Consider the following 20,337-nt stretch of genomic DNA (forward strand, 5'->3'; position numbering starts at 1 on the left):
CCACTAAATCTAAATGAAGCAATATGTTGCTGGCCCCTGTGTGCAGAATCACTGTGCAGACTGATACAGGTGCATTTACATATTGGAGTTGCAAATACTGCCAGCAGTCTTGCTTGCTGTCAGGGAGGTGACTCTGAAATGGTTACAAACACTTGGTAAAACTGAATCAAACAGTATAATCTCTTCTCACTTTACATGGCAGTTACATTTCTGAAAAATTCAATAGAATATCAAAAGTGTTTAAAAAATACTTTGTGTTTATATGTAAAACACAGCATGGGGGAAGTATAACAATTTATATTTGTTTAATATAATATTCGTAGTATTAGATATGCTATAATAACACAGATACCATATAGTATAATAATAGTACATTATAAACAGTATAACCCAGTACTGAAAGTATAAATGATTTTTTAATGTCCATGAAAGGATGACCTGTAAAATATTCAAGAGGCATGTGAGATGCAGGGGAATTCTTCATGGTGCATTGGTCATTGCAGGAAATCTTGCTTGGATGCCTACAAGGTTTCCAAAATGCCTTCTAGAGGCAGCGCCTCTCCTGCTGAAAACCACCAACAGGGTCCAACTCTGTCACTTTGTGAATGGATAGTGGGGTCCAGAGGGGGAAATGGCTCATCAAAGATTACTGAGTATTGGAGTCCTGAGGCCCGCTTAGATTGATCCTTAAAACTCGGGCTATTACAACTCTGGGTATTTGTTGTAATTTAATTGACTCGGGCCATTAAAGTTACTCAAGTCAGAGAGCTAAGAGTGTGAACTTTGAGACTGGATCTCACATTTGAAGGAAACAAACAAACAAACCTGGGGTCAGGTTGTGGCAGAATTGGGAATGGAACTTTGTTTCTTGAGAACCCATTGACAGATATATATTAAGACTCTGGCTATTCTGCTATTTCTGATGATTATAATAAATAGTTGCATATCTACCAGTTTCAAACTCATGATTTTTGAGCTGGTGCATATAACAAAGCACTAATGGTGAAGACGGATAACCAATAGGGAATTGTGAGGGTTGTGGCACACAGGAGAGTACATGCCTGGGCTAACAGCATTGAAATTCCAACGTTTCAAAGTCTGGCAAGATCTAAACCCTTATAGGATCCAATAGGATCTAATCTTAGGTTGTCAATTTGCCCCTCCTGTGCTAAAACCACATCACCATACATCTACTCCTAGCTTAGTTAATTTACCTAAGCTTTGCTAATCCCTAATTAGAGCAGAAAATTTTTTCTAGGGTGTGCGTGTGTGTGTGTGCATGCACGCGCGCAGAGTGCTTCCAACCCTGATACCATAATTTCTTTGAGGGTTCTCAGCCCACTTTTTGCATATTTCAACCTTTAAAAACAGCCTGGATTCCAAGGACAGGAAATGTAATCTCATGGATGACAATATCCCCTTTGCATCACATTCCCCATTCTTGATTATTTTTAGATGCGTCAGGAGGAGATATACTGTCTGTTCAGGAAGCAGGAAAAGGTAGCTCACTATTCCAGGTTGCAGAGCTTCAGATCCCTCAAGAGACCACTTCTTCTCTACTTCTTGATTTATATTGAAACTCATGAAAAGAAGAATCATGTAGTGTTAGGGCTAGAAGAGATCTTGGAGATGCATTAGTTTTACTACCTTCTTTTACAAAAGAAGAAGTAGATTAGCAGACAGAGAAAGTGATTTGCCCATGGTCACACAGCAAAGGTAGTGGCAGATCTGGGTTAAGAACTAGTTAATATCCTGATTACTGTGCATGGAACCCTATGAAGGCCATGTGCCGGGGGAACCAGAAACATGAGTGCCGGGATAGGCTGCAGACTACATCAGATGGCTGACTCTGTGGCCATTTCCTTGACCCAACCTGGTGCCTTGTGGTTGGCTTATGTCATATCTCTGAAAATAGCCAAAGCCTGAGGTTTGGATACGAGGGCCACTAGAAAGTTTGGAGGACCTCATTCAGTCATCAACTAAGTTATCCTTCAAAGAGTAGCTCAAATATCCCCTGTTCCAGGAAAGTTTCTCCTATCACTGTACCCAGAAATGATTACACCTTCCTATCTGACTCCATAGGACCATTATTTGTACCTCTTGGTACTTTTCCCAGCCTTCCATACAAACGAGGCAATCAAGTCCCCCTTCTCCTCCTGGTTAAATGTGAAATCCCCAGAATTAGGGGCTACTATAGTTTCTGCACATTCTCTCCCCCTTCTCCTCAGCCCTGTTCCTTGCCCTCATTTAGGTATTCAGTAAATGGTCATTCACTTGACAGACTGACTGGCTTTGCTTTCCATAAAAACTCTTCTGGCAGCAGAATTTCTGAAAGAGAAAATACATTTTCCTCGGCTGCTTGTCAAAGAAAAAAAAAGGTCACATCAGGCATCAAAGCATTTCGACTAAGGGAACCCTGGCTGAGCACTTCCTCTGTTGGGCGCCGTGCACATGTTGTTGAGCCTGTCTCTGAACTAGGCAGGCTTGCCCTCAGGTTGTTGAGACAGATCAGATAACAAAGAATGGCAAGAGGTATATAAACAAATAAAATGTGTGCTACACTGAGCTAGAGGTAAGATCCTGAGGGAGCAATTATATTTACCCCCATGGGAAGGTTTTTATGGGGACGGGCCTGTGAATTGGGCCTCGGAATAAAAACAGGCAGGGTTTCTTCAATGGCAGATCATGGTGAACTTACAACCTTTTCCGTAAAGTAAGAAAGAATGTCTCATGGCAGTTCAGAGCAAATATTTAGAGATGGTTGAGTACAGAACATAGCCATGTTGGCTGGTCCACCTTGTCAGGAGGTTAGGGTAGGTGAAGAATTTAGTGATAGGTAAAGCTGGAGAGATAGTTTGGAACCAGATTATGGAAAGATTTCAATGCCAGGTTCAGAAGACTGGGGAATGCCTGGAGCGAGTAGCGCAAACTGTGCCCACTTCTGACTACTCTGGTGGAGGTGTTAGCAGGGTCCTAGAAGCATGACTAACTCTAGTTGATGCCGCTGGCTGACAGGAGACCCAGCTGTGAGATGCCCGTGGCAAGTAGGGCAAGGTGGGTCCTGCTGGGTGCTGCTTTCACCCATATTTCAGACAGAATTAGGCAATGCTGGTATGTTGCTTTTGTGTCTGCTAGAGGTGTCTGGGTCTCAGATAAGTGAATCATGGCAGAATTTTTGGAGCTCCAACCCCAGATATACTTCCCTGCACTTAATCCTATGGAATGTCTTGGAAATTTTACTGAGGTGGACGGGAGCCTCAGAAGCCCCTCTTCTTTCCAGAAACATTCATACTATATGCAGAAGAACAATGCTCTCCACTGAGGGAAGAAGAGAGGGAGGAGCTTGGCTTTAAAATAGGGGCTCTTTTGGGATGCCTGGGTGGCTCAGTTGGTTAAGCATCTGACTCTTGGTTTTGGCTCCGATCATGATCTCAAAGTTCGTGAGTTTGAGTCCTACATCGGGCTCTGCATTGGCAGCACGGAGCCTGCTGGGGTCCTCTCTCTCTCCTCTCCCCCACCCCCTACCGCCCCACTTGTGCTGTCTCTCTCAAAATAAATAAACTAACTAACTAAATAAATACATAAATAAAAATAAAAGAGGGGCTATTTTTTGAGTCTGAGAACTCCTGGGGCTAAAATAATATTGCTTATAGGCTTGGATTCAGGAGAGACTAGCATTTTATTTTATTGTTCTTGAGTCTCACTTACTTTTCATGTTTCCATTCTAGAATACCTCTCTGGGGGTTGCTAACAGGTGAGGTGTTGGAAACCAGACTAGCCACAGCAGAAAGAAGACTTGGGGTCATTTAGTTCATTCTCTAGGAAGGTTAAAGCAAATCTTTTGTTTAGTAAATACTCTCTCTTCCAATTGATTCAGTCAGAGCAAATATCTCAGTATCCTTCATGTCCCTTCCTGTCTTCTTTCTGCATATTTACTGGCACATATTCAGTGTTTAAGGAATGGTGCTTAAGTGGGTGAATGGGAACCACTTCTGATAGGATCATATTTGCCTTTGCTTTGGTTTTGCTTCCCCTAAGAAAGACCACATTGTGCTATTTCTTTTTTTTTAATTTATTTATTTTGAGAGAAAGAGAGAACCAGCAGAGGAGAGGGTGACAGAAAGGGAGAGACAGAATCCCAAGCAGGTTCCATGCCATCAGTGTGGAGCCCAACGTGGGGCTCAATCTCATGAACCATGAGATAATGACTTGAGCCAAAGTCAAGAGTCGGATGTTTGACTGAGCCACCCGGGCGCCCCCATATTGTGTTATTTCTGTTCAATTATATATATGTTTCCAGGGACAAAGTAGAAGCAGACCTGATATTTCTGGGATTGCTCATCTTGGAGAATCGGTTGAAAGAAGAAACAAAACCAGTTCTGGAAGAGCTCATCTCTGCCCGGATAAGGACTGTAATGATCACAGGTATATAACAAAGTTGTACATGGAAACAGAAAGAATTTGATGTGGAAATAGACAAGATCCATTCATTTCACAAAGACTGTTGACTACCTACTGTGGGTGGGACACCATTCTAGGTGTTGGAGATCTGCAACAGAAAAGGCAAAATTACTGCTCTCACCAAGTTTCCATCCAGGTGGGATGAGATAGGAAATCAATCAGTTGATCAAACAAGCAGCTGGCAATAAGAGTTATGAGGTACATAAAACAAAACAGGGTGATGTCTTAACTGGCTACTTTATATGTGGTGTCCTCTCTGAGAAAGGCCATTTGAAATAACCCCTGACTGACAAGAAGACGTGGGTCAGGCACAGATGACAATTTTTGTTAAATGTTAGTAGGAAGAGAAATGCTTAGTCAGCATGGTGTGTAAACTACCCTGAAGGCCCATTTATTATTCTGGTGGTAAAAACAAAAACAAAAACAAAAACAAAACAAACAAAAAAACAAAACAAAAAACTGTCCCCTGTGCTTCTCTCAAACCCCAAATCAAGGGAGTGGTGAGAAAGGATCATGCAAGAAAAGTGTGTGAAATTTCTTAATGAATGCTTCTTAGTGGAGAATAGATCATTTCTTCATGTGTTCAAATTTAAGTGCGTGCCTTTCTTTCCCTGCTTTCCAGTCAGGTGCATTGAACTCTGATAGTTGTGTCGCCAAGGTACACTATTTCCCCACCAGAGCCCTTATTTCCCAGTCTAGGATACTTCTACTTTCTCCTCTGTACCTCCCACCTCCCATTCTACCCCCACAATACAAGAGACTTAGGGGTCCCTTTTACCTTCTTCCTTTTTAGTCCCTCAATCCAACTTGTAGGTATTGCTGAGCTAATTTGCTACTTAGAATTGCCCTTACATCATGACCCGTCTGTTTCAAAAATCTTTATTTAGCACTTATTTTACACATTTCCATAATCTATCCTTAGTATTGAGATTTAGGTAGAAATAAGGACGCATCACTCTGTACCCCGCTTCTTCACTTCTTCACTCATATTGGAATTTCTGTTCTGTTTCTTTGCTTGCTGGGTTAAATTTTTCTTCTCAAGGCTTGTCCTTGGATAGGATAGAAGGATGTTATGGTCTCTAATTTCTTACATACCCTGGAGTATCTTTCTTGGCTCTGACAGGTGAATGCCGTCTTGTCTGGGTGTAGGATTTGGGGGTTATAGTCCTGTTTTTTCCTTAATGATCTCTAGGTGTTATTACAAGTCCAATGCCAGTCCACTGTAGGTAATTTATTCTCTTCTGTATATTGTCCTTTTCTTCAACTTCGGAGTTTACAAATACTGCCAGAATATGTCTATATGTTTGTCTTTTTGTCCCATTGATTTCATTAACTAATTAAAAGTAAACACTTTTAATCTATCTTCTTCCTGTCAGGGAAAGTTCTTCTATTGTTCATTTAATTATGGCCTTTGCTCTGTCTCTTCTTTTTTCCCTTCTGGAATTTCTGTTATTCACATGATAGGCTTTCTGGATTTATGTTCTCAGTCTCTTATCTTTTTTCTTGTTATTCTCACATTTTTATAATTTGCCAACATGTTTTAAGATTTTTTTTTGCATCCAGTTTTTCCAAACCATAAACTCAGGTTCCAAAAATGACCATTATCTCCTTCAAATTACCTCTTAATGTTGAGATCTGAAATCACGTTTTGGGGTGGGAATAGCTCTAGAAAACCTTTTTTAAGGGTGGGGGGGCGTTAGAGGAGAAGGGCTACATTTGAGTTTTCTTAAGTGCACTTATTATTTTTAATGAGATAATGCAAAGTTTTTTTTCTTTACTGTGTAGAAATGTTTTTTTTCTTTAATTTTTGAAAGAGAGAGAAAGAGAGCGTGCGAGCAGGCGTGGGAGGGGCAGAGAGAGAGGGAAACACAGAATCTGAAGCAGGCTCCAGGCTCTGAGCTATCAGCACAGAGCCTGAGGTAGGGCTTGAACCCACAAACCGTGGTGAGATCATGACCTGAGATGAAGTCGGACGCTTAACAGATTGAGCCCCGCAAGGCTCCCGGAGTTACTGCAGGTTTTATCTATCTCCAACAACTGCTCTATTTTGTCTGTCATGTGTTGTTCTGGTTGTTCTGCCTGATATTTTCCTCTCTAGCTTCTGAGACTTCTAAAGTAGGTTGTTATATTCTCTGTCAGATGACTGAGGCTCAGGCGTGGAACTTCTCAGGTAGTGGATGGCAAAAGTGTCCTGTGCTGCAAAGCAGCCCAACTATTGGTGACCTGCTGAGGCATTGTGGACACTTCTTCGCTCTCAGGGCTCTGGCCTCAGGGTAGAGAAACTCCTGCCCACCGTTAGCTCTTCTGGGCTTCCTCATACGTACTTTGGTAGAGACCTGAAGAAAGCCATGTTAGGGATAGGCAGTCAGATGTTATTTATTGTTCAGTGGTTGCTCTAGCAATCACATCTGTACCTACCCTTTCAAGAAGGCTTACAACCATGAACGTCCTTTGCCTTCTCTCCTTTATGTTATGGTTGTCGCGTATATGACAATGAAAACCCCACCATGCCATGTTAAGGTTTTCACTTTCAATAGGCACGAGTTACACACAAATGGAAGAAAAATAGACTTTTATATTTACCCAGATCTTCATTATTTCTGTTGCTATGTTTTTATTCCTAATGTTAGAAGTTTCCCTCTGGTGTCCTTTCCTTTCAGCCTAAAGAACTGTTAGCATTTCCGAGTATGTCTGCTAGCAACAAATTATCTTAGTTTCCCTTCCTCTAAGAATGTCTTATCTCTCTTTCCTTTCTGAAGGGTACTTTCAAAGCTTCACAGTTCTTTCTTCGGCACTTCAAAGATATTTCACTGTCATTTTGCCTCCATGTTTTTTGATGACAAATCTGTAATAATTTGAGTAATCATTCCCTAATATATAATGTATTATTTTCTCTTGCCGTTTCTAAGGTATTTTCTATCTTTGTTTTTAGAAGTTTGATTGTAATGTTTCTGGGTATGGATCTCATTGAGTTTATCTTACTGGGATTCGCTGGGCTTCTTAAATCTATGAATTTAAATCTTTTACCGTATCTGGGAACTTACCTGCTTTATTTCTTCAAAATATTTTTTCCTGTTTTGATTCCTTTCTCCTTTCCTTCCTGGACTCTAGTGACATGACTGTTGTCATTCTCCAGTCTCTGTTCTTTTGTTTTTTTAATTTTCTCTCCGTTTTTCAGATTGTATAATTTCTACTTACCTATCTTCAAATTCACTGCCTCCCTCTCCTGTCACCTCTATTTGGCTTTTGAGAGCATCCAGGGAATTTTTTATTTCAGTTATTATATTGTTCAATTCTAAAGCCGTCATTTGGTTATTTATAGAGTATATATATTTTTTTCTCTTAAGAACTTCTATCTTGTCATTTATTTTAAGAGTGGTAACCTTTACCTCATGGAGGAAGCTTATAACAGCTGCTTTAAGAACATTGGTAAATTCTAGCATCTGGGTCATCCTGGTACAAGCAATGGTTGATTGTCTTTTCTTTTCTTGAGAATTGACCACATTTTCCAGGTGTTTTATAGGTTGACTTTCTTGAACATTTAAAATATTATAGTGTGAGATTTCGGATCTTGTTAAAATCCCCTGGAGAATGGTGAGGGTGATTTTTGTTTGTTTGAGCAAGCAAAACTATAGGACATGGGAGGTGATTCCTATCATAGTTCAATTCTTGAGGCTTCTACTCTCCTTCCCTGGGTTTATTCTGCACATGCACAGCTCTGGGTTGAGTTCACCCAGTAAGTTAGTCTGGTTGTCTAGCTGTCTCCTTTCCAGGGTCTGCCCCATAGTTCTTCAGCCTTTAAGCTTTTTCTTTTTCTAGTTTCTCTGGTCAGAAAGACTAAGTTTCTTTTGGAGTTGTATTTAGCATCCTTCACAGCACTGGGACTGGGGTTCACACTCAGGTCACACATGTGAGAGAAAAAAATAAAACCAAGAATATCACCACCTTGTAGATTATTTCTCCAAATTTGACTCCCTTCCACATTCTACCTGCTTTTGTTTACTTTTCAAAGTCCTCAGATAGTTGCTTTTTGTATTTTTCCCATAGTTTCCCATTGTAATCAGTGGGAGAGATAGATTTTAGTGGTCTTATTCCAATTTGGCTGAAAGTGGAAACACCTGGTACTATATTAAATCAGTAGGGTTTTGGTAAACGTTTACCAAGCTGAAAAATGATGGAAATAGATTTGAATTTTGCCTTTTTGTTTTTTCTTTCCACTCTCTGGAAAAACTGGTGGGTTATGAAGTAACCAGATAAAAAGCAATAAGAATCATGAAAGGGATCATGGATTCATGGAGAATCAGCATGAGAGAGACTTAGAAATTATTTCTTTTCACACCTAAAATAAATTCTGGACTCCTTACCCTAGTTTTCCAGGCCCTGCATGAATTGGTTCTATCTTTTCAACCTCACCTTGCTATACCCTTCCTTTCTTATAGGTGACAATCTTCAGACCGCAATAACAGTGGCCAGAAAGTCTGGAATGGTTTCTGAAAGCCAACAAGTCATTCTGATTGAAGCGAATGAAATCACTGGGTCCTCATCAGCCGCTATATCTTGGAAATTAGTAGAAGAGAAGTCCATTGCACACAGCAATCAGGTACACCTAAAAACAGACTTCTCTAACTTGGCTCATAGTGTTGACTTCTGAGCAACTTTGACTGGCAGAGATGTAGAGGTGACCTAGGGTCAACAAATTTCCCCAAATGTCTAACACCTATGCAGTTCGAAGAACTCATCCATTTCTCATACTGTTCCTACTGAGCTTTAATGTATAGTGTCGTTGTGGGTCCTGGAAAGGATCCATTATTTTAAGTGTAATAATGTTGGCCCTATAGGAGAAAAAATGTAGTAAGGGGGACTGTGAATCTAATTTCTCATCCTCCTTTTGCTTGCTAACCATCCCACTGGGTCCTAAGGAGATTTAGTCCCTGGGAGAGAAACTGCTGTGCACATTGGAAAATTAGACTATGTCTTTGGGCTGGGAAAAGAAAGTTTTATCCATGTATTCCCAATCATTCAGTATCCTATCTCTATTGTGTCCTTGTGGAACAATATTAATTCTGTAAGAAAAAAAATGGTAATTTCTCACTTCAGGGAGAGACTTGTTAAGCTGTAGTGCTTTGTATTTTACGCTTGAATTTTGTGAAATGTGCTCTTCTCTGGGACTCACCAAGATCAAATCAGGATGAGAACAGGACATGAGTGTTATTCTATTCACTAGAGGCTGTGATGTGCAAAGATTGATCCAGCAAAGACAAAGTGTTTCTCTGAGGAATTGGTGCTGGAGTGTGACTCTTAAAGAGAGACCCCAGTCTCTCTTAAAGAGAGAGGCCAGTCGTCACTGCCTCTCTCTGATATACTTGTGGTCCTTTACCACTCTATCAAGTGTCTAAAATAACTTGTGTTTTGCTTTTGCAGGATAATTACATTAATATCAAGGAAGAAGTCTCTGATCATGGCAGAGAGGGAAGTTACCATTTTGCCTTAAGTGGAAAATCCTTTCAGGTTATAAGTCAACATTTCAGTAGCCTACTCCCAAAGGTAAGTTCTAAGAGGGTTATCAGTCTCCCAGTAAAGATGCCAATGAAGTCACTTACAGAGCATGTTCTTAAGTAATTTCAAACTTTTAAGTAGGTAAGAAATACCTATTGAATGTGTCATAAAGGGGCAAAAACATTTTGTTGTCTCATTTCTAGATAGGTTTAAAATTAGTAAATTTGATTAGCCCATTTCTCACCATCTAGAGAAATAAAGTATTAGGAGCTTCTCAAGTCATAAGGATTGCTTTTGGGTGGCTGTCTTCATACTGCCATGGTGAGGGGTCTAACGGTGAAGGGGAAATCCATCAATTATAGAGGAAAGCAGCCCAAGAAAGGAATTCTGTTAGGTTTTTGATAGAGAGTCTACACAAGAAAGGGTCAAAGATAACAATTTTCTGATGAAGAATAAACCCATAGCAGGGGCAGGTAAGTTATATACATAACAGGTGGACAAACTAAAGAAAGATTGTGTCTAGTGTAATCCAAAGATAAATTATTTGTATTCAATTGCTTATCATCTTAGGCACTGTTTAAGACAAAAAGATTAAAGACTAAGCTGAGTTACTTTCAAGAACAGCAAGGAGCACAGAGATCTAACAGAATTCAGACTCTGTAGAATAAAGCTCAGGTGGATGGAGCTGGTATACATTTATTATATCTCCAAACCACCAATGTTCCATAGCCAAAATTAGACTTGGGATATCAGCTGAGCTCCACAATTGGTCAAGCCCAGATGGCATGGTTAAATCAAAGACCACTAATTGTCACTATTTCATCATGAGGCTGTTTTTCCTGCTCGTTCTGAACAATTTTCTGAGAAGCTGTTGCCTCCTTTCCTTTCCCTAGGATGCTGACCTCTCGATATCTTGCAATTTCTCATACTCTACTGGTTCAAGATTCCATTAAGCTCAGGAATTTTTGACCACTTTCTTGATGGCAGTTCAGCTAAATATCTGAAGGTCATCATTTTCATCCAATATTTTTATTAAGCAGTCATCTTGACTGATTTTTGGTCTCCTTGGTCGCCTACTTGATGACCAAGGTCTCAATGTCTTAAAAATAAAAAAAAAAAAAAAAAAAAAAAAGACTTCTTGGAAACAAATTGTGTTTTGCCATTCATGGATGTTATTTTCCAGTCAGCCTTCTAAGTATTATCAATTATCTCATGTATGACCAACTGACGTGATATAAAGTTTCTCTTGGGTTCCTTACAGATACTGATAAATGGAACAATCTTTGCAAGAATGTCTCCTGGGCAGAAATCCAGTCTGGTGGAAGAATTTCAGAAACTGGAGTAGGTTCTTTACCAATTCAGGTGGTATGAAGTGCCTGGAGCATGACAGTCAGGGAGAGTGTAAGAGGTACAAGAAGTCCCCTAAGGCAGTGGTTCTGAACCTAACTGCCTATGACAGTCACCCTGGGAGCTTTGAAAAAATAACAGTCCCAGGACCCCACTGTCCAGATATTCTAATTCAGTTGTTCATGTGGGGCTTGGACATCAGTGTTTTTTCAACGCTCCTCAAATGGGTCAATTTTGCACCCAGAGTTGAGAACCACTGGACTAGAACATATGGGACGTGAAAGTGTGTGGTGAGAAATGAACCTGGAAGGATAGTTTGAGTTCAGCTCCTGAAGGTACAATGACAATTTAGACATTATACATTATCATCACAGCTGTGACATAAGGAGATTCGTATGGCAAGGGATTCACATAACCTTAAAAATACTGAAATATTTATATGGCAAAGTATCTTCTCTGTCCTGAATCAGAATAATACTTCTCTTTTAACACAAAGGATCTGCATTAGAGAATAGGCAGTTCAAATAAAGTGCCCATCATTTGAGACCCTTTATTTCCTGTTAACAGAACCCATGGAGTCCTGTAAGTTTTCTTCATTTCTGGTGCTGGACCATATAGACATGACTCCTAATCTTTTTCACTCCCACTTCATCCCCCCTGATTTAGTCACTAGGCAAGCTTCTTGATTCAGAAAGTCCTGTCTTCTTAACTTGGTTGAAAACCTAGATAGTAAACTAGTTGCCTTCATAGGACAGTGTGGAAGGCAAGTACAGCAAATCCTATAAATACTGTCAGAGCACTCCTACCTTAAAAAGCACACTATCCATAATCTTTGTCAAGAATTAAAGCCAGCAGGATGCACTCACCCTCAAAGAGCGATCCTGACGCAGGAATATATTTTCTTTCTTCAAAGTCTGGGCATTTGTTAGTTGAGTGACTGCTAAAATGGCAAATTTCCTGCCCTGTTACTATTTACAGCACCAAGTAATTTTCGTTTATTGTTTTAGAAATCAGAAGACACTTTTCCCTACAGCATCTCACTGAATACTCATAACACTTTGTAGGAGAGAAAAATAATGGCCAAAATGGTCAAGTGATCAGGTCAAAGATCTAGATCTGGCTTCAAATCTGGTGCCCTCTCCACTGTGCCATGGTGTTATGTCATATAATTGTGAACGTCCCATTTTACAGCCAACAAAGCTGCTTTCTAAGCAGTGAAGTACAGAGTCTCCCTGAAATGCTTGGAGTCAGGATGGTGTGCTGGGTTTCCTAATCCATCGGGGAGCTGTAGAGTCACACTTTACTTTTAGTCAAACTGGACCCTTCAGAAAACTCCCTTAAAATAAAGAATCAGAGTGTCCCCTAAGTAACGAAGTTCATTTTATTATTTTTTTTAATTAGAGAAATGAGCAGTTAAAATTGCTTTGATTTCCCCTACAATTGACATGGCTCCCTTTTAGTTACTTTGTAGGTATGTGCGGTGATGGAGCCAATGACTGCGGGGTAAGTAGCTGCCGGTGTGTGGGGCCATAATCACACCAGGACACATCAGGACTTACACTTAATTGCACTTGCCTGGAGTCCTTTAGACATAATATCCCTGGGATACACTTATCTCCATTCTTCTTGATGGAAGAACTGACGTGGAGGGTTTGGGAGGGTTTTGACCAAGGCCGCCCAATGACTCAGTGATCAGTATACTGACTTCTTTGGCCAGATGTCCCAGTGTCGTCTCTTTGTTATGCAATAGGCAGAACAAATTCTGGTCCCCTCCTGGCTCGTGCTTGGGTCCACGGGCCATCCTGTAGCTAGCTTGACAAGCTCTTCCCGTGTGGCCTCAGGGGAGACATCTGTGAGTGTGCAAGCAGAGTAAGCTGACTCTTTGCTTTCAGGCTTTGAAAATGGCTCACGTGGGCATCTCTTTATCAGAACAGGAGGCATCTGTGGCCTCACCTTTCACTTCTAAAACTCCAAACATTGAGTGTGTACCTCACCTTATCAAGTAAGTAGACGCTTTCCACCAGCACTGTTTTAATCTCTCTTGACTTTTAAGTTCAGATCCCATTGTTCGGCCAGGGAAACAACGGAAATTTTGTGTCCCTGGGTGGGGTGGGTGCTTTGCAGGACAATGCAGTCAGCCATTCTACTCCTGAGTGGACTTACCAGCAGTTAAAAATAACTGTGGGAGGGGCGCCTGGGTGGCTCAGTCAGTTGGGCGTCTGACTTGGGCTCAGGTCATGATCTCGCGATCTATGAGTTCGAGCCCCGCATCAGGCTCTGGGCTGACAGCTCAGAACCTGGAGCCTGCTTCGCATTCTGTGTCTCCCTCTCTCTCTGCCCCTCTCTCACTTGTGTTCTGTCTCTGTCTACCAAAAATAAATAAATGTAAAAAAAATTTAAAAAAAATAATAACTGTGGGAGAGTAGTGGCATAATGAAAACCACTCAATAGGTTATCTTTAGAAAATTGGAATCTGGAACTTTTTTTTAATTTTAAAGTTTGTTTATTTATTTTGAGAGAGAGAGAGAGAGAGAGAGAGAGAGCATGAGCAGGGGAGGGGGCAGAAGTAGGAGAGGGGCAGAGAGAGGGGGAGAGAGAGAATCCCAAGCAGCCTCCATGAGCAAAACGGAGCCTGACTCATGGCTTGAACTCACAAACTGTGAGATCATGACCTGAGCTTAAATCAAGAGTCAGATGCTTAACCCACTGAGTCACCCAGGCACCCCTGGAATCTGGAACTTGTAACTGCTTTGAAAGTGTTGATCTTATTATTGTTATTTTTACATATATCTCCATAGGTGCTTTATAATGGGGGGTAGAGACAAACTTTCCTTTCCCCGATTGCCCTCTTTTCCTCTTGCCTCTTTATGCTTCTTTGGAATATCCTTCCCATCCCCAGTTTTCAAAATATTAACTCATCTTTGCTGCTTCTACTAAAATCTCCCTTGGTGCTTTATCTGTACCTCCCAGAAGATGTACTTCTGCTGTATTTTATTGGGATGATAGAAATGGTTAGCACTGTGGCTGCTTTGGGTGATTATAACTAGCATGTATTTACAGCTTGTGAAGTGCTTTAATACCCATTATCTTATACTTCCAAACAGCCTGGAGATGTCGGAGTGGTCACTATTTCCTTTTACAAATAAAGAAATGGAGGTTTAGAGAACTTAACTGAGGTTCCCAAGCTCACACAGCCATATAGGATTAGAAATTATGTTAGAACTGATGGTATTTAAATGTTTTCTCTACAAATGTCATACTATTCCCACCATATTAAAATGATGATTTTGCTGGCTCCTCCCAAATTTTTAAAAATTTATGTGTGTATTTGACAAATATTTATAGAGCAGGCACTTAGTGCCAGGAACTGGTGGAGACCCTGGAGACCCAGAAGCAAGTAAATCACACATTCCTTGACCTCATAAAGCTTTATTCTGGTGGAGAAGTCAGGCAATAAACACATACACAGATAAATCAAGGGTAATGGGAAAAGTAAGAAGGCGGCTGGGGGGGTGGAATTGGCTGCTGCAGGTGTGTGGCATGCGAAAACCCTTTCTAAGGAGGTGAGAGATGACGAGAAACTACCTTCTGGTAGAGCAAATGACAGCAGCTGAGCCCCAGTACAGGGAAAAGCCCACTCTGAAATCAGGCTTTGGAATCCCAGGAAAACATTATGACCAGAAGCAAATTTAAACTCGTTTCTTTCCAATGAAAGTGATAAAAGTGGCATCTCATAAATAATCTATTTTATGCTTTAAATATATACCATTTACTCAAAGTCCACCAACAGTAACGGAAACAAACACGTTCGTTGTTTTCAGTCTATTTAAATTCGATATATGATGTATTTGAGCATAGACACTGTTTCAGTGCAGTTTTAGAAAAAGCGGGGATGGCCAAATGATTTGAATGAAATGAAACACCTTCATGAAAATAGCCCCCAAGCCTGCAATCTTATTTAAATTCCTTAGTTTACAGATGAAGAAACTGTGACTGACAGAAGGAAATGACCTTCCAAATTACACTTGTGAGTAGGTACGAGCTATAGGACGCATCCCCAGGTCCTCTGACTCCGCTCTGACATGATGCCCACAGAGAGCACGAGGCTACCATGCACTCTGGGCTCTCGAACTGGACCAAGGCTGGGGGGCTGGGCCGGGAATTGGTCTTTCCTGAAAGTCTAGTCGTTTAGCATACTGACAGGCAGCTCGCTCTGGCTCGAGGCTATCCAGTCTGTCAGACAAACTGTTGAATAATCAGGCTTTGGAGTGTTTCTCCTAAGCTCAGCTGAACAGCAGAGGCACTGACCTTTCTTTCCATCTCCTTACTCTGTCCTTTCTTTGCTTACACAGGGAAGGACGTGCCGCTCTCGTTACCTCATTTTGCATGTTCAAGTACATGGCTCTGTACAGCATGATCCAGTATGTTGGTGTTCTGCTGCTCTACTGGGTATGACTGGTGACCCGAGCTCCTGGTTAGAACTGAAACAAGGAGTTGCATCCTCCCAACCTGCATGCCTCTTGAGGAAGAGTGCACGTGGGGGAGCTTGGAGGACCAAGGGCCCCTCTGAAACTACCTTTATGGTGAAAGTAAATCAGAAATAGATGCACACAGGAGAAGCTGAAGGTGTCAATTCTCTGACTCTCTGACAGAGACATTTTGTGTGTAGTAGTAGCTGAAGATCAAGGCATAGCACTTTCTCGCGGTTGCTTCTGGCTGCTTGGACGAGGTCTCCATCTTCTCTGTTCCAGTGTGACTCTACCCGAGCGTACCATTCAGTAGCGAGATGATCTGGGACTGGGGAGCTGGTAAATGTTTCAGAGCCGCTCTCCCTGGGACAGCAAGCCCTGGTTATTCATGTTTGCTGATTTCCGTGGTGTAAATATGCCCACCATGGCTGGTTTCGAGCTGCCTGCCTGACGTCACTGAGCATGGAGTTGGGAAGAGGTGTGCACATGGCATGTCATTATGTAGTACTTGCACCCCAGAGTTAGAAGACTTGTAAATATCTTAAAGAACATAGATAACAGCACAATGTAGGAAAAGGATTAGGAAGTGCTGGATTGGGGGTGTTTATTAGCTTTGTTTTAGCATAATGTATTTAATGGTAGATTTGTATAATTTCAGGTTCTATAATGGCTGTGTTTAACAGCCAGTTCAAAAAAATAATCCCTGAAAACTTTGCAATCGACTCTCATGAGCGAGTATAAGCAGCCTACTGATGATTCGTTAGATTCATCTCTATGTCCTGCCCTCTTGCTTCTGGGCTGAAGGTTTCAGTTTTGTTATTTTCAGATTGCTTATGTCTTTTCCCGCTCACAATGAATGAGATGGAGAAGGAGAGGCTGTGCACAGAAATTTGGTCCTATTTTGGAATCCCAACAACTCATGCTACAAACTAGAGTTGAACTTGGGTCATCTTGATCTCCTTTCCACTAAAAGGGGGGCAAGGAAGCAAGTTACTTGAAATCAGTAAGATCTTAACCTTTTTTTCCCCAAGAATATCAAGGATGCCTTATCAGGACTTGCTAATAACACCCAAGACTGCAAATAGTGAGTTCAATTATTCTTTTTCCACTGGTAAAATTTGGGTAAGATCACCACACATTTGTCTCTTGTTACTACTGGGAACTCACTGTCCTGTTGTTCCAGACCAAACCCTGACTTTCTGCTAGCAGGTAGAAAAGAGATCAGAGATGGATCTAGTAGAGTAAGACATCTCCCTCAACAGGAGGATGTTGATGTACAAAGGACCCAGCCTAGAAAGCACACAAAGGTGGCCTCCTGGTTGGAGGGGGTTTCACAGCCTTATCTTTGGTACTTCTACCAACACAAACAGGACCCTGGCCACACCTTCTTCTTGTAAAATCCCATGTTGCAGGAACAAAAATGAATGCAACTGATGTCAGACTTCATCCAGAGGGTCACAACATTTTTGACCTGCTTTCCTTTTTCTTTTCAGGAGACAAACAGCCTTTCAAATTACCAGTTTCTGTTCCAGGATCTGGCCATCACAACTCTTATTGGTGTAACAAGTAAGACATTTTTGAAACTTTCTTGGCTCTTCCAGAAGGGCTGGTCCACTAGGAGGGACACCAGTTGCAGCCTCAGGGATATGGGACTTACGCCCAAAGATCCATTCAGAGAGGGAAAAAGGAAATAAGAGCCCCATTTGTGAGTCTTGGATTGAAATAAAAGTATTAGCCATGGAAAAGCTGGCTAGTTATTTTTCTGTTTTCCACAAAATACGGGGCTTCCATAATGGTCATTAAACTTATTTATCTATTTATTTGATTGTTTGTTTATATTTTGGGATAATTTATTGCTTTTCATTTTTTTTTAATATAATTTATTGTCAATTTGGCTAACATACAGTGTGTGCAATGTGCTCTTGGTTTTGGGGTAGATTCCTGTGGTTCATTGCTTACATACAACACCCAGTGCTCATCCTAGCAAGTACCCTCCTCAATGCCCATCACCCATTTTCCCCTCTGTCCACCACTCCTTCCCCCCACTACCCTCAGTTTGTTCTCTGTATTTAAGAGTCTCTTGTGGTTTGCCTCCCTTCCTCTCTGTTTGTAACTATCGTTTCCCCCTTCCCTTCTCCCATGGTCTTCTTGTTCAGTTTCTCAAGTGCACTTTGAAAATCAGGAATGCTGTCTTCAGTATGCTTTCAGGTGTAATTATAGTTAATATATGCCCAGTTTATAGAGGCTGGATAGCTTTTATGCTTTAGATCTTTTTTTTTTTTTTTTTTTTTTTTTTAGTTTATTTATTTGCTTTGAGAGAGAGAGAGAGAGCAAGTAGGGAAGGAACAGAGAGGGAGAGAGAGGATCCCAAGCAGGCTCCATGCTGTCAATGCTGACAGGGCTCAATCTCATGAACTGTGAGATCATGACCTGAGTTGAAATCTAGAGTTGGACACTTAATCGACTGAGCCATTCCGGTGCCCCTGTTTTAGATCTTTAAATCCTAGCCTTTGGGGATTTTGAATGAAGATTAAAGATAATCTTGCCATTAGGCCACTCCCATTTCCACCTCTTGATTAACATGAATTGTCTTCCCAATTTCCCTGCTGTAGGCTTTCACCCCAACCCATCCACTCCCCACCATCCACCATATTCTCTGCTTTCCTCTCTGTTACATATAAATGCCAACAGCTCCACTTATACGTTTAATCCTACCTCTTCCTACCTTCTTGGGGATTTTGTTTCTGTTATAATCTCCTTCTTCACGGTCATCAACTTTTCTCTGGTCTGCTGGATCAGCATATAAATATATTTTCTTATCTTCTACCAGATCTGGTATTCAACAAAATTATTAGCTACTTATTGAGTGCCTAATTTGTACTACTTACCATAATAGGCACTTAGAACACATCAGTGAAAGGGAAAAAAATTCCCTTTCCTTGCATTCTGGTAAAACAACCTGGTTGTTCAAAGACCTGGAGCCATCCTTGGTTTCTCTTTTCTTTATCCTTCACATCCCTTTGGATGGAGCTCCTGTTGGCTCTGCTTTCCGAAGCTCTGTACCCCCTGACACAGAGCCGTGTCACCTCCCTTGCGGATTCCCACAACAGCCTCACAACTCATCTTGCTTCCCCTCCTCCCCATTTACCTTTCAAAGAGCAGTAAGAGTGTTAATTTTGAAAAGTAAATTTTATTGCCACCTACTTGCTTAAAATGCTCTAGCCCCTGCCTGCTTCTGCTTCACTTACAACCACATTGTTACATTCTTATCCCAGGCACCAGGGTCTTCTTGTCACTTGAGCATTGTCAAGCTTGTGATCACCACAGTACCTTTGTTTTTGCTCTTTGCTTTGCCTAAAACACTCTCCCTTTCCATCTTTATATGGCTTTGGTTTTTTCTTATTCAGATCTTAGCTCAAATGTCACCACCTCAGGAAGTTCACTTTAAGTAGTCACCAAGCCAATTTTTCTCTATCACACAATTGTGCTTTTTTTTTTTTTTTTTTTAGTTCCCAAGTTTTATTCAAGAATTCATACAAAATGTTCCAGATAAATGAGTTTTAATCCGCCTCTTCCTCCTCTTTCTCATCCTGGTTAATCCGGAAGTAACACAGTTTGTAACTCTCTTTGCTGTTAGCAACTACTCGCAATGAATCACAGGGATTATTCTTCAGATATATTTTTTAGGCTTATTTCTTTATTTTGAGGGGGGGGGGAGAGAGAGAGAGAGAGCATGCACAAGTGGGGAAGAGGCGGAGAGAGAGGGAGAGAGAAACAATCCCAAGCAGGCTCCACACCGTCAGTGCAGAGCCCCATGTGGGGCTCAAACCCAGGAACCATGAGATCATGGCCTGAGCCTAAGCTGGATGCTTAACCAACTGAGCCACTCAGGTGCCCCCTTCAAATATTTTTTGATGAGTTATTTCGAACACCATTTGGAAAAAAGCACCTCAGAAGTTACTGTAATCTTGTTTTTGTTCCTTTCAGTGGTTAGAGCCCCTCCAACTGAGATTCCCAGATTTTCCATTCATTTTGATTCTCTCTTGAACAAACTGCTCAAAATTGGCAGCCTCCATGATTCCCTCTTCTACAGGGTGGGTGCAGTCAAGGGCAAACTTCATAACTTGCTGCTTCTTCTTCCTTTTTCTTTTCTTTTTTTTTTTTTTTTTTTTTTTGCCCCCTTTCACCAGAAACTTTTTAATGGGCACCATGGTGGCAGTGGAGGCAGAAAGCACAATTGTGCTCTATTTGTGTGTGTGTGGGGGGGGGCGGGTGCCCTTCACAATCTGAAGTTATGCTTTTATCTGTGTTTTTATTTGCGTCTTCCTGCCTCCCCTGTCCCAGAGTGTGTGCGTTGTGAGAACAGCACCTTGTCTATCTTGACTACTGCTGTGTTCCCTGTAATTCTGACAGTGTCAGGTGTATCCAAGGGGCTCAAATCTCTGGAAAGAACACCCTTGGCCAGTCCATACTGTTAACAGAATTCTTCTTATGAAGCCAAGCCTATCTCTATGTAACTTGCACCCATCCCAGCTCTGCGATTTAGGGTGGCAAAGAGCCATCT

At 41.3% G+C, this 20,337-nt stretch overlaps 1 protein-coding gene across 1 annotated transcript in view; it reads left to right on the top strand.

Annotated features, from left to right (window-relative positions):
- Positions 1–20,337, top strand: part of LOC132674462 (putative cation-transporting ATPase 13A4) — a 71,466-nt gene that overhangs the window by 33,499 nt on the left and 17,630 nt on the right. The window contains exons 15-22 of the mRNA XM_078453123.2: positions 4,301–4,425; positions 8,901–9,061; positions 9,883–10,005; positions 11,219–11,298; positions 12,765–12,807; positions 13,197–13,306; positions 15,657–15,753; positions 17,267–17,339. Of these exons, the coding sequence (XP_078309249.1) occupies positions 4,301–4,425; positions 8,901–9,061; positions 9,883–10,005; positions 11,219–11,298; positions 12,765–12,807; positions 13,197–13,306; positions 15,657–15,753; positions 17,267–17,339 (812 nt within the window). The remainder of the gene's footprint in view (positions 1–4,300; positions 4,426–8,900; positions 9,062–9,882; positions 10,006–11,218; positions 11,299–12,764; positions 12,808–13,196; positions 13,307–15,656; positions 15,754–17,266; positions 17,340–20,337) is intronic.

This window comes from Panthera onca, chromosome C2 (assembly GCF_046562875.1).
Source record: "Panthera onca isolate mPanOnc1 chromosome C2, mPanOnc1 haplotype 2, whole genome shotgun sequence".
NCBI lineage: Eukaryota > Metazoa > Chordata > Mammalia > Carnivora > Felidae > Panthera > Panthera onca.